Here is a 14,752-nt window from a genome sequence, read left to right as displayed (position 1 = left end):
GCAGCTGCCATTGCCACTGTCAGTGACAGAACACTGGACTTCATCCTTGTGCTCTGATAGATCAGGATGTTTCTTACATTCCTAAGCCAAAACTGAGTTAACCAAAGGACATTCAGCAAGCTAATAATGCTAATACAGAAGTCCCTGACCAATGGACACAAACCTAGGAGAAAATGTCACCCTGTCACAAGGAAGCATTCAACTCCATAAAAAGCCCTCACAGAAGGAAGAGTGGCATTATATCTTTACCTGTAATAAACAACTAATATATACTGATGAATTTACCAAGATCGTGTTTTTGAGGTCTCAAGACTAACTGCCCTTCATTACTAGCACACTGCTACTGATACTACTATACTCCAGAAACTGTCCTATTTCCAAACGTGGATTAATTCAGAAGGAGAAAACTATTTTGGTTTCAGATGTTGAACAGCCTTCTGTATAGACCATGAATGAAGTTACGAAGTTTTCTGAGTTAAAAAAAGAGATAAGAAATCTTTCTAAGTATGACTTATCAGATTTAGGATATATAGCATTTAAACTCAGAACATTCCTAACTGCAGAGGAATTGCAAAATCTCAAGTTATTCTAAGCCATGGTTTAATGTAATATCCCTTCCTACTCCCAATGTACCGGAATCTGCCCAAATTTGTGCCTTACAAGAGAGCAAAACTGAACCTTGGCAAAGAACTCCATACTATATTCAAAGTACATAAAGAACTCCATACTATGTTCAAATAAACATGAACACAAAATACAAAACCAAAATACAGTAAGTCTAATTTGTTCTCCAAGTTAGACTTAATATATACTTGGACACACAGCACCTCCTTAGAGAACAAAGCATCAATTTTCTTATACATGGTATGAAGCTTTTTCAATCTTTCACGTCCATAACTTAACGTTCCAATTTATTTCAAGGTCTATACCTGGAATTCTTTTAACTTCCATGTGCTCTGTAATCAGCTCTGTCTGCAAAAAATGACCATTTGACCAAGTTTAATCAAATAGTAGTATATATATTCTAGCTTGTGACATATAATATACACTAAAATAAAAATCAACCAAAACACTACAGACAGAAAAAAGTGCAAAGACCCAACTACCACAACACAAATTTTCCCACTTTTACAAATTCAAAGCAGGGGACAGAAACTGGTGGAGTTTTTTCCCTTTTTCATTACATAAGCACTAACTTTTACATACTAAGAAGAAAACAAAGTGCCTCCTTCATAAAATGACCCCTGAATGAAGGTCACCTGTACGTAAACATCCCCTTTGAGGTCCAGAGGGCAAGGTTCAATTTGTAGCCGTTTATATTTACAGAAAAAGTTAACACTCCGTAGTTTGAAGAAGAGTCTAACAAGCAGTTTAACTGTGTGTCTTGTCTGTTTGGACAATACTGAGATAAACACTGCAGAAACTGCAGTGAATGCACTGAATTTCAATACATCCGGTGAATTCAGAGAAGTAATGGAAAAGCTTATCTAGATGGTATTCGTATGAAAATAAGTGATAAGGGAAAGATGGGTGATGGTAGTTAGAAAAAATACCCCTCTGGTTCTTTGAAAGGACAGAAAAGCAGAGCAGAACGACCATTCAGAAAGGAAGCTTCACCAACTCCTTGCTTTGTGTTAGAAACACATATGAATTAAATTGGAAAGAAAACACATTAGATTCAATAATTTTCTGGAGAAAGCATAGTAAGAAACCAATCTGTCCAAATCCAATTGTGACTGAGCTGGAAATAATCACGTAGGAGAAAAAGAAAAAAAAGAAACAAAAATGGAAATATCTAACAAATAAAACAGCAGAATCTTGGGAGAGGTAAGATAAAAAAGCCAACATACAAAATGTGATGCAAAAAGCAATAATGAAAAGGAAAGGTTAGGTTAGGTGTAGTAGGAAGATAAGAATTCACAGCTTTAAAAAGGCAGAGAAATATAGATTGGATCAACATTAATGTCTGGAATTCAAGAGAAGGTAACAGAGTACTATTTCTGGGCATCTAGGAAGCAGCACAGACTAAGGAACAGTTAGCAGTCTTGACTGCATCTAGTAAAATACATTCCAAATAATTCTGGTTTGGGTTTTTTTTTCTCTAATAGAGCTACAGCTCCTACAGGACACACGAAGTAAAAAGATCCATCATATAGAAACACGTAACATGTGAAAGAATGTCCAACTCAAACATCGGGAAACACATCTTCACTTTCTGTCTCAGCGCCTCTGTGACAACATTACCGCATATACGGAACATTTGATCTGCACGTCTCAGGCAAGTCTGGAAGCAGCCAAAGCTTCCGATGGCCACATTTGGGAAGACAGATTTGCAAGGACAGAATTGCTTTAAGTAGAAAATTTATCACCCCTTTTTACAGGTTCCATATTTATAGGGCCCACAAGAATAAGCCTGTCTGGTGACAAGAGAAAAAGGCCAATGAATTGGCCTTCAAGATGTAGATCAGATACTCCTTTTCTAGATCAAACAAACAAGTTTTATATTCAACTTCTATATTTAATACCAGTACTGAGTGCATAGCAATTACCAAGGCTTCACTACGAATACAGAAAAAATAGTGCTTCTTGGTATTTTGTATGGGCTTGGTGATTTCTAATAATTTTGCTAATGATAAAAATCATTGTAATGATGGAAATACCATGTGTTGAAATCTGCAAACAATACCACGTTAGCAAGGCTGAAAGGATTTCATGTAACATGGATAAAATTCAAAATGGTCTCAACAAACTGACCAAATTATCTCAAGACAGCATTTTATCACAGGCAAATGAGAAACAGGAATAGTGAGCTGCACAATTAAGAGAAGTGGAAAGCTGTACATAGCTGCTATTCAAAATAGACTGTGGGTTATTATCCTTTGTGTGCTTTGGGAAAGGCATCAGAAGTCCAGTAATGTCCTACCTAAGCTTTTCTTCACTACAATTGAGGTAATGTAGAATTAAGGTACTTCATAGAAGCTTAGTCTTCCAAGAGATTGTTAAGGAAGGGTTAGACAACTTCTAGGTAGGATTTAGCTAAGGTTTGTCCTACTCTGGACAATGGATTTGTCTTATCTGTTTAAAAATACCTTTCTCTATTATTCTTCCTATAAGCAACAATCATTCAATGAAATACTTGTAACAGCACGAGAAGAGAAAGACATAGAAATCCCTCCAAGGACAAGCTTCAAAAAATGCTTTATAAGCAAAAATGATAAAAGCCTGTTTTCTCCTGCCTCTCCCCCAGGGCCAGCTGGAACAAGTAAAAGAATGTACTGCCAAAGAATCATAAAGGTGCACCTTAAAATAAAGAAAAAAAACAAAAAAAACCCAACAGTCAAGAATAGTAGAAGTTAAATTCAGACAGCATAGTGCATACAATAGTTTTGGATTCACAAAACAGAAAATCCAAATATCCTCCAAAGAACCAATCTGACTAACACTGCTTGTTCCTTCCCACCCACTTGCACGGGTTATAAACAACAAGAGGCATACACTGAAGTATTTTATAACCTAAATGTAAAACCTTATACATCACTTTCACAGATCATAAATACAAACCAAATCATGCCTGAGGGACAGGAGTCAGACAGTCATTGCTTAAGCACTGTTTGGAAAGAGCTTCAGCACAGTATGCCTGTTTAAAGAACAGTCAAATAATTGCCTTCCACAGTCACATTATTAATTGACATTTAAACCTGCCAAATGAAAGATGTGGAATTGTTCCTCCTTAAGGAACAGCATTTAAGAAATCTAAAATGCTAATAACCCTTGGCAGGACGACTGCACAGGACATATGTCAGGGAGGGCACAGGATACATGTCAGATTCCTTCTGAGGTGCACATATAGGGTTAACATAACACAGATCATGAAGATGAGCTCACTCTTCTGAACTGCATTAAACCTGCTTGGAGCACAGTATGTAGACGGCTAAAGGAAAAATCACTAAGAAGCATCTGCAACACAACATGGCTTCTTAAAAGTACTGAGGTACATGAAAATTTCTACTGAATCTAAGTACAAATAGGAACAAACCACTAAATGTCACTGTTCTTACTTCCACTAATTACACATGGATAGGAAAGAAAAAAGCTATTTCATTTAATGCCATATAAACTGAAAGTTCTTGACTTTTAAGTTACACAGTCCCTCTGCAACAGTTTAAGTGTTAGATTTAGGAAGGATTCCTTTGCTGAAAATAAACATGGAGTAATTGGGATACATAGAAGTGAATAAAATTAAGACACAGCAATCAAAGTATTTTTACTTTACATAATGGAAGTTTCTCCTATATCTAACACTGCACAAGGTATCTTGCATAATCAAAAGGTAAGCAGAAGTCCCTTACACTGCCTCGCTTTGCCAGAGAATCACCGTAGTCTGCTGGCAAAGTCCGCTTGCTGGACTTTTTCTGCTCATGTTCAACTGCATCTTCAATTATAGGCTCAAGCCTCATCTGGACAAACACCAAAGATGTGGATCAATTTCTTTTCATTATACAGTGAGGAAAGATCTAAAAGCCTTTTAAAAACTTCTGAAATATTTAGAAAACTGCATAGAACTCACTGATGTTTTAATAAAAAAACCTACTGAGGCTCTGGCCTTAAATTCAGTAATCTCTGAAAAATAGACTTTGAAGCTCAAACTTGGAAATTAAATTTTAGAGTCCCCCCTTTTTTTTTCCTTTTCATCTGCAAGATTTCGAAATCTGTATCAAAAGTCTTGCTCAAGGGTTCAGTACAGTCAGTCAAACAGTGTTCAATCTAAAGTGTGTTTTAATACAAGCATCTACTGAGTATCTAAATCCAAGTTTACTAAACAAAATCTTAAAATTTCATGTTGCTGCTTGCTGGAAAAGTTTGTCAAATAAAAAGCTTATCTGTGCAGAACTAATTCTTCCCCAACCCTTCCAAGACTGCAGCTAAGTAATGTGCTGTATCTACATATAATCTCTTCAGTCAGCAGATGCAATTTTATGTTGTTACCTCTGTAAGAACTGTGGTGTCATATGAAGGCTGATACTTCTCTTTTTCATGTGCAGTTCGCTTTTCCATCTTTTCTCTGTCTGTTTTCTGTTTTCTGTCTGCTCCTTTGGGCTAAAAATGAACAGTTATGTGAACATGAACACAAGTGGAATATGGTTTTATAACTGAAATCTGATCTCGGACATGAACCATTACAAGCAGTAATATAACGATTTCCCATATGTTTATGAGAACTTTACTTAGAGACTTAAGGATCTGTTTTCTAATGTTACCTTAAAAACTTTGATTTGACAACTGGCTGAATGTAGATGATCTGTATATTCTCCATTTTCAGTCTGTTTAAAGGTGTCAACCTGAATCCTAAAAGGAACTCCTTTCTCTCCTCCGTGTTTACGAGGGGTAAATTCAGTGCTGATACAATGTACCTGAAAAAAAAACCAATGACCAAACAAAAAGGACCCTCAGAAGCATTTCAGGCATGAACTTTATTATATGTTACACACATCACATAAACAGCTTCTTGTATGTATTAGCAGAGCTATAAAAGGTCACTGACTGGAAGAGTTTTTCATCTCCTGCACCTTCATCTCAGGGTATTTTCAAATATGCCCAACTCCTTTAAAAGTCCACAGACCTTTTAATCATGTGTGTAATTGCTTCAGGTGCTACATCAGAATGAAGACTGGGTTTATAAGCTATAAAGACCCCTTAAGGATATCTAAGGAGAAAATCAGGGAATACAAGGAATTATGAACAATGTCACTGGACAGTGCTCCCAATTTTTTGCTTCCTTATGGAATTTTAAGCGAGCCTTTAGAATGAGTGAATTACACTTGCATAATATCAGTTCCATTTTCAGTTTTTTATCTTTCTTATAAGGAAATGCATTAAAAAAATTTCCATAATTTATCTCACAGTTCTTCAAGATAACCACATTTTAGCAATTATGTAACTCTTACTAAAAAAAGTATCTTTTATTGTACTAGGTCAAAGTTAATTTACTGACAATACAGAATTTAACCTATTTTGACAGCCAGAGTAAGGAATATTGCTACCTGAAACTTTACACCTATACTTTTTTTATAATGAAATCAGATCCGAGACAAAAGTAAGCAATGTGAATATGAGCATTCTATCTAAATAATTTACAAACAAAGGACGTTCAGTTGCCCTGAATATCAAATACACAAATAATAGAATTCCTATAAGAAAACCTACTGACATAGTAAGAAACATCTTTTTGAGCGTCTGATTTAAAACCCTTTTTTGGTAGGACAATAATTTTCATTTTGAATCCTTAAGCCAAGCTTCTGCTGGAAGTAGTAGTGAGAGTTACTGAGAGGAATCTAAGTTAATTCTTACACTTCCTACAAGTGAATAGTTTAACCATGAGAGCTTTCTTCAAAGAGCTTTATTAAAGCTTTTTATCTATATTTTGCTATAAACCAAAATTAAACAGAAAAACCTTACTAGGGACTCTAATAGACCTGTGAACCTGTGTTTTTTCACAAAGATAGTATTTAATGGCCATCCCACAAATAATAAATCAAGAAGCTTTGCAGTTCAAATATACTGCTGTTTGTGACCTGAAAGGAACCAAACACAGACATCCAGTCAAATAAAGTTTCAAACCTGAATAAAAGCAGATGTACATTTTGTTGGATCCCATAAAAATTCAACTGCATTGAGCTGGCTTGGATTTGTCTTGATGTCAATGACTCCAACAGACATTGGAATATCTATTAAAATAAGTAGCATACATTTCAGAACAATCATGCAGCAAGAAAACACTATAAATAAATTGTAATAAAAGGTTTCCATCAGCATACACAAGGTAGGATGGAAAAATGTGGGCTTTGGTGGCTTGACCAGTTTCTTAGAACTGATACACAGAATATTAGTATATTCAACATACAGAGTGCTCAAGGTTTTGGGTGCTTTTTCGTTCTCCTCCCCTGCTGCGACCCCTGAAGTCATGCAGTAAAAATGATCAAGTTACACAAAGTACCAAAACCATGTTTGTACCATTTTCCCAGTCTAATAGAGAAAGTTACTTTTGCATGTGTTCTAATTACTGCAACACTTAGCAACTGAAATTAGAAAGATTATCAAACGTGTAGGGGTTGCAGAGTTGCTATCTTACTTTAACAGCACTTAAAAGTTCAAAAAAAATGTTAAAGTGGTAAGAACATTTATATTCAAAACACACATTATGACAAAGCAGCATCCAAAAATCTGGTCTGTCCTTTTTCACCAGCCCCAGCATAAATGTGAACGTGATCAATTTAAATTTGGAAATTGAATTCCATAATGGCAACAAATAGAAACAATTGTACCTAAATCGAGAAGTCTGTCCCCAGGGCGGTTCCACTTCCAACCCTCTAGCTGCTGGTGCTCTGTATACTGCAACCTTCTGTCATGGAACACAACTCTTATAATGCTCTAAAAAAGAAGAAAACAAGCCTGTGATGAGCCACAGAGTCACTACACGTTTAGAAACAGCCTAAAGATAAAGCACTAAAACACCCCAAAATAGCCACAGTGCCAATAAATACATATATACAGCAAAAATTCTAGCAACCATCAGTATCCCAAAATATTCCAGAACACAGAAATAGAACTGAGCAGTAGGAGATACTTGAAAATGTGGTAAAAATGCAAGGGAGAATGACGTCTGATCGGATACTCTAAAGGTCACTATGAATTACATACAGTGAACTGAGCAACACTGACAGCACAGTATCAATGCTGTGTAGACAACACCAAATTATTTAAGAAAGCAAATACCAAAGATTCCATTTATTATGAAAAGTGGTGAATATTACTTGATCATTCTTTCACTGGGAATTCTCTGAATTTCTGTAACACATTTTAAGAAACAAAATAGGAAATTCCCTTCCTAGTACTTGTAAGATATTTACAAAAAATCTTTGATTTTAATTAATAGAAAGAATTTAGAAGTTCCAAATAAAAAGTTCCAAACTTTCTCAACTACTCTAGATGAAATATTCATCCAGAACAACTACAACATAATTAACTTTATTCAGCTAGAAGCAATTATCTAACAATACCTATTTTTGTGGCCAGTTTTGGTGCTGCTAAATTAATGCACATACAAAGCAATTTGTTACACAGAGGCTGGGAAAACTACTGTACACATTGATTGTTACCCAACAAATAGATTGCAGACAAATTTGCATTTTTTTTCCATTTTTCTAGTCTTCCTTGTACTAACAGCAGCTAAAAGTGTCCACAAAACCCAAGAACTTTTAAATGGAGTGCCTCTTCCAGATGGATTGCATTTCCTTGGGTTTATTTCAAAGATAACAGAAAGCAAATGTGTGCGTGCATGTACAGGTACAAACACACCATTCCTTCTGCACTGCAAACTGGCAAGTTTGGAACTTGGAAATATCCACAGCCACCTTCAATGCCATGAAACGACTTCTTTGGTAAAGTACTGGGATTCCAATATTTAATTGTCTGAAGGGGAGAATTTATTGATGCAGTATTACAACACCTTGCTGTGGTAAAATTTACTTTTCTAAACTTTTATGCTGCTTTACCCTATTCTACCTACCAAACGACTCATCACCCACATACAAACCTAGGAAATTACAGCAGAGAGACACCCCAGGGCTACAAGGACATAGCACCTAAGGGGGCAAAATAGTCCACATGCTTATTACAGCAAGTCACCATGCCAGGTTGTAAAACGTTTAATTACACAATTCTCAAATCCCATTTTTATGCTCATGCTTAATTCTTCCTGAAATGATCCCTGAACAAGCATCCCACAAACAGTTAAGAACAAGGCACAGAACTCTGCAAGCAAGCCAAAGTTGACAAATTACAGAGCCCAAAGCTGGCAGGTAAAGATTCAGCCTCCCCCAGGCACACCGTTCTGGTGCATTTATCAGCACCACCTTCAAAGTGACTTTAATTGAAGTTTTTCCCTTCTTTACTAATACCTGAATAAGATTTTTTTGAGAATTCAATAAAATCAATAATCATCAGGCCCTTAGAAGAAAAATCCAAACCCCTCCATCAGTTCTTTTAATCATTCGTACTCTTAATTGGGTAATTTTTCAGTTTGCCTCATTTTCATAGCTCATACAATACCTAAGATCCACAGTACTTTCTACTAACATTGAAGTACAAGGAGACAAACCTGGAATTGAAGAAAGGGGCTCAGCTGTGGAATAAACAGCTCAACAAGCAGCAAAATTAGAGATCCATTCTCCTATGGATATATCTCCGATATCCCACTGCTGCAAAACTCACAGGTTGGCTCCATGTGTTTTCTGCGACATTTCTTAAGAAACATGCTCACAATACCTCCACTTCTATCTAAATGATCCTCTACCTTCATGTCACCTCTTCTGATCACTTGAAATGGACAATGTGATGGCTCAAAAGACACTGGACACAAAATCTACAGACAACTATCTTAAGCTGTGCATAAATACTTAGGTCTTCAGTGCACACAAGTGTGCATTGGATACTCATATCCATACGTTTTTATTTGTAAACATCGCTGGTCCACATATTCTGACCAAATACCTAGTGACAGCAGAAAAAAAAAAAATCCATAAAATAGAAAATCTCTTGTTTGTTAGTAATGCTATCTAGTGAACTTAAAACTCACCTTCACCAGCTTTCCATTGATCTCTGGTATGTCTCCAGCTTTCCGATTATCTAGCATCCGTATCTCATAGGACTGACCTTTAAAGAGAAAATAACCTGCATCAGTAAAAGAGTAGGAGCACAAGGCTATTCTGTGTTTAATGCATTTAGATTACCTTTGGTTCACAGTAGACAAGGACACCAGTACCTGAAACCGAGAGATCCAGATAGCAACGTGCACTTCGCAGCATGCAAATTAACAAAACAAAGTAAAACTTTTTGGTCCCTCTAAAACTAGAGATAATTTCAAAGTTCAATTATCTCATTTTGCGTCAAGTGTAAGTACTTGCTTCTCTGTTTGTTTGTCTGAAGACAAACATTTCAAGGCTGAATTCCTTTCTTTTTTAAAACTGATGAATGGCAACATACTGAGAACCATTAATTGGTCTTCCAAAACAAACTCTTGCAGAGTTTTTATACTTTTCCCAAAACATAAATACTATTCTCCCATGTTTAATTTTGTACATGTACCTGTTGCCTTTGTATAATTTTTATGCTTTGTAAGATTTCAGAAATAGACCTCTAAAAGAGACAGCTACTGGTTATATCAACAGTATGAGCAAACCTATCTTTCCAGTGAATATGATAAACTGTTGTGCTTCAAAAGAGGCAAAGCTCGTAGCAATTTATTTAACTACAAGGATTTTTTTCCTTCCAGAATGAGGAGCACATATTAATTTGCAAAATCACATCTCCCCAACTAAAACATGTTCACTAAGATGAAATGCAGTAAAATATTCACCTACACTGCCTTTCAGGCTACCTTTACGGTCCAGTGTATAACACCTTAAAAGACATTCTGAGTTGCCCTACAAGGCAATAGCCCTGTGAATGAGCAAATGATTTCTTCATCTCCTTTCAGTTTTCATAGACTGATGTTACTTCCAACTATAGACCATTTCAGGGTTTTTTTGCTGGACACAATTAGCATATTTATGGATATACTCTACACATATACAGGCTTTCTTCACCCAAGCATCATGTGAACATTGATACAGTCATTGATGACATAAATCCATATGAAACAGATGTTCACCTAGTGCAGCTGAGTAAAAAATACAAAACTTCTCTTCCTGCATATAACAAGAGGAAACTTTTCCTGTTAGTGTGATTCGTTCAATTACCAGTCTTATTCTACCCACACAGCTATAACATTTAAGTTCAACTGTATTTAATGTCAGCATTTTTCAATTCTAGCAATATTAATAAACTTTCTCAAGTATTTCTCTGTTCTCTCTCAACATTTTTTTTTTGGGGAGGTAGGGAGGTGGGTGAAGAAAAAAAATTCTGCTTGTTTCCTCAAGAAGTGTGGCTAACCTTTTATAGGTACAAAATAGTATTAAGACAGTAGATTTGACAAAGGTAAAAACCAAAGAATACAAGACTTGAAAATGTAGAAACAGGTCTGGAAATTTTCAAGACAGGTGAACAGATACATTCCATTTTGGAGTTTTGGACATGTAGTTGCTCTTGAAAGTGTGAAAAGCACCACAGCACTGATTTTTACCATCCCTACATGAGACCTATATATGCTTTTCTCTCTGCTCTTTCCTGGAGAGCAGCCAGAGGAGCAAGGCAACACAAGCTACGGACAGTAATTGCCCCCTGCTACACACTGAATCTGTGGTAATTCGGTCACAAAAATCCCAGAATGTTCAGGTTTGGAAGGGACTTCTGGAGGTAATCTTGGCCAATCCCCCTGCTCAAGGCAAGGCCACCTACAGCCAATTGCCCAGCACTAAGCCTGGCTGGTTCTGAGTACCTCAAAGGATGCTCAACCAGCCCATTTTTCTTTTCTCTGTAAAGATCTTATGGGAGAAACCAGCAAAAGCCTTACTGAGGGAAATACCTTGTAAACAATACCTACTACCCTCCGCTGGTCTACCAAGCCACCCAGTCCATCGAAGGTATTTATCAAGCTGGCCAAGCATGATACCCCCTTGGGAAACCTGTGCTGACTACTCCTGATGATGATTCATGTACCAGGAAATGGTTCCCAGGAAACATTGCTCCATCACCTTCCCAGGAAGCCTGCAGTTCCCTGGGTCCTTCTTTTTGAAGATCAACATTAGCTTTCCTGTAGTCTCAAGTACCTCTCCTAGTCACCAAGATCATTCAACAACTATCAAGAGTGGCCTCACAGTGATATAGGGCACTGCCCTCAGCACTTGTGGGTGCGTCCCATCAGAACCCGATGATTTATGTATGTTCAGTTTGCTTAAGTATTCCCTGACCTGTTCCTCTTCCACCAAGAGCACATATTCCTTGCTTCAGACTCTCCCCTCATGTCTAGGGCCTAGGACTCCTACAGACCAGTGATACCAGAAAAGACTGAGGCTAAGAAGGCATTGAGTACTTCAGCCTTTTCCATGTCCCGTGTCACCATGGCCTCTGTCCCGTTCAGCAGGGGGCCCATTTTAAATAGTCTTCCTCTTGCCGTTTACGTACTTACAGAAGACCATATTGCTTTTGACACTCCCCACCAGATTCAGTTCCAGCTGGGCTTTGGCTTTTCCGATTGCATCCCTGCAGGCTTGGACAGTATCTCTGTTCTCCTCTCAGGTTACCGGTCCCTGTTTCCATGTTCTGTATGCCTATCTTTTGTATTTGAGTTCCCTTGCTTACCCATGCAAGCCTCCTGCCATTTTTTGCCTGACTTCCTGTTCATTGGGATTTGCTGCCCTTGTGTTTGGAAGAGCTGATCCTTGAATGTTAACCAGCTATCTTGGGTCTCTCTTCCCTCCAAAGCTTTATCCCATGGGACTTTGCTGTCCTGAAGTCCAAAGACCTGATCTTGGTCTTCCGCCCTGCTTCTTTCTTTTGGAATCATGAAGTCCACCATCTTGAAGGTAGACAAGCCTGACTGACCTTGAAAGTCACAACCCCAATGAGCCCTTCCCTGTTTCAGGAGGTACAGCAGAGTTATCCTCTATCACTTGGGTCAGGAAGCTGTCAATCAGCACTTTCCAGTAACCTCCTGGGTTGCTCATGCCCTGCTGCGCTGTCCCTGCAGGAGACATCAGGGTGGTTGAGGTCATCCTACTAAGAGCATGGCCTGTGAATGTGAGGCTACTTCTAGCTCTTCAAAAAAGGTCTCATCTACTTGTTCTTCCTGGTCAGGTGGCCTACAGCAGGCACTCACTACAATGTCATCCACATTGTCCTACTCTTTAATTCTTACCCACAAGCTCTCAATTGGCACATCACCTATCCCCTCTGCAGAGCTCCAGACATTGCAGCTGTTCTCCCATGTAATGCCTAACTTCCCCTCCCTTATCCTCTTGCTCTGCCTTTCCTGAAGAGCCAATATCCCCACACTGTAATATGGCACTTTGCAAGCCATCCCATCATGACTCCATGATGCCAAGATGACACGGATGTCCTCATCTTTATGAGGAACGGCACTACAGACGTGTGCACTTCAGAGGCACCTCACCACACTCACTTACCACAAAGGGCTTTGGTGTTCCCTTGGAATGACATTCTACAGGCAGTTACTTGCTTACATGCAAATGCTGGAGATGACCCTGTTTAAGCCTCCTTTTGTTGATGCTGTGTTCCCTTTCATGCTCTTTGCTTATGAACCATGTCCATCACTCCCTCACAGTGCTGCTTGTCAGTCACTCCCTCCCACCCTCCCTGTTCTACTTCAAAGCCCTCTTTACCAGGTCAGCCATGAGCTGGCAAAGGCACCTTCACTGCCCTTTCCAAGCTGGATTCCATCTCTCCCAAGCAGTTCTCTACATTCACGGAACTCCAAGCTTTGTGGCACTGTGTAAACCAACCTAAAAAATGCTTCCCCTTTAAAAGCAATTCTCTTCCACATCACTTGGCTACTCCAGATACATCTAGCTGAAGAGCAGCCAACTCAAAACACTGTCCCACAACTCCAGTATGCATTCTCAATGGACCTATTTAACAGATTTCACAGTAAGAACCCTGCAAACCCCTGAACAACCAACCATCATCACTCCAAGATCTGAACTTCTAGAATCAGCTTCAGCTGAACATCTAATTACATTAAATATTCCATCAGCTCACAGAGTATGTCAAGTTGGAAGGAACACACAGGAACTGAATACAACACCCTGCTCCTCACAGGACTACCAAAACCTCAATCACATGACTAAGAGCATCAGCCAGATGCTCCTTGAACTCTGAGTGACACTATTAGCTATACTAATTAAAAAACTAACAGAGGGTAAAGTCAGGACTTGTTTAAGCATTGCCTTAGGGAATGTCACCACAGCTTAACAGACAGGGCAAATATTCCCACTGCTTCTGATATTCCCAAACCAGGAAACTAAAACAACTGCTGACAAAAATAAAGGGGGTACTTCCTTTTGAAAATTATTTAAGGCAAGACACTGCCTGAAAATGGGGCCAAACTAGAAACCAGATAGCTGAATAACCAGGATATAGATTATAAATTACTCTTTTGCTAGAGGACTCAATCCAACTCATTACATAAATGTATCTATCAGCACAACTCAGTGCTGCACACCGATCCTTATTTTAAAACTGCCTTCAGTATGAAAGAAATCAAGTCTCACAACATTTTTCATGTATCACGAAATCTGCTGAGTTGGAAGGGACCCACCAGAATCATTGAGTCCAACTTCCGGTCCTACACAGGACACCCCAAGAGTCACACCATGTGCCTGAGATCATTGTCCAAATGCTTCTTGAACTGTCAGGCTTGGTGCTATGACCACTTCCCTGGGGAGCTGTTCCAGTGCCCAGCCATCCTCTGGGTATATACATATATATACACACATTAACTAGCTAGTAGAGAAATTCTAATGAAAAGGTCTTAACCTGGGCAGTAAATGTACTGTCTTTCTGTCTGAAGTACTAGCACAGAAAGGAAGTTGGTCAACTGCTTTTTTCTTCCCATATTTATTTAAGGAAAGGGGTTATACCAATGTCCTCATTTTTCAACATCAGGAAAAGTTACCCAGGACACTGAAAAACACCAAAACTTCTTTGCCAATGAAATCTTTATATTAAAGATACTTACAAGGACAGATGAAACATTTTACAGTCATTTTAGACACAGCCACTTTAAATGGCAAGCTGT

At 38.2% G+C, this 14,752-nt stretch overlaps 1 protein-coding gene across 3 annotated transcripts in view; it reads right to left on the bottom strand.

The window, feature by feature from the left end:
* Positions 1 to 14,752, bottom strand: part of UBP1 (upstream binding protein 1) — a 36,194-nt gene that overhangs the window by 10,249 nt on the left and 11,193 nt on the right. For 2 of the 3 annotated variants that reach the window (XM_082297467.1, XM_082297468.1), the window contains exons 3-8: positions 9,635 to 9,711; positions 7,323 to 7,428; positions 6,619 to 6,725; positions 5,259 to 5,411; positions 4,987 to 5,097; positions 4,350 to 4,457 (exon numbers count right to left, since the gene is read on the bottom strand). In XM_082297467.1, coding sequence (XP_082153593.1) covers positions 4,350 to 4,457; positions 4,987 to 5,097; positions 5,259 to 5,411; positions 6,619 to 6,725; positions 7,323 to 7,428; positions 9,635 to 9,711 — 662 coding nt within the window. The remainder of the gene's footprint in view (positions 1 to 4,349; positions 4,458 to 4,986; positions 5,098 to 5,258; positions 5,412 to 6,618; positions 6,726 to 7,322; positions 7,429 to 9,634; positions 9,712 to 14,752) is intronic. The other variant, XM_082297469.1, reaches the window with a different exon arrangement.

This window comes from Coloeus monedula (assembly GCF_965178545.1).
Source record: "Coloeus monedula genome assembly, chromosome: 1".
Classification (NCBI taxonomy): domain Eukaryota; kingdom Metazoa; phylum Chordata; class Aves; order Passeriformes; family Corvidae; genus Coloeus; species Coloeus monedula.
Note: the sequence above shows the minus strand (reverse complement) of the source record. Positions and strands in the feature narration are given on the sequence as shown.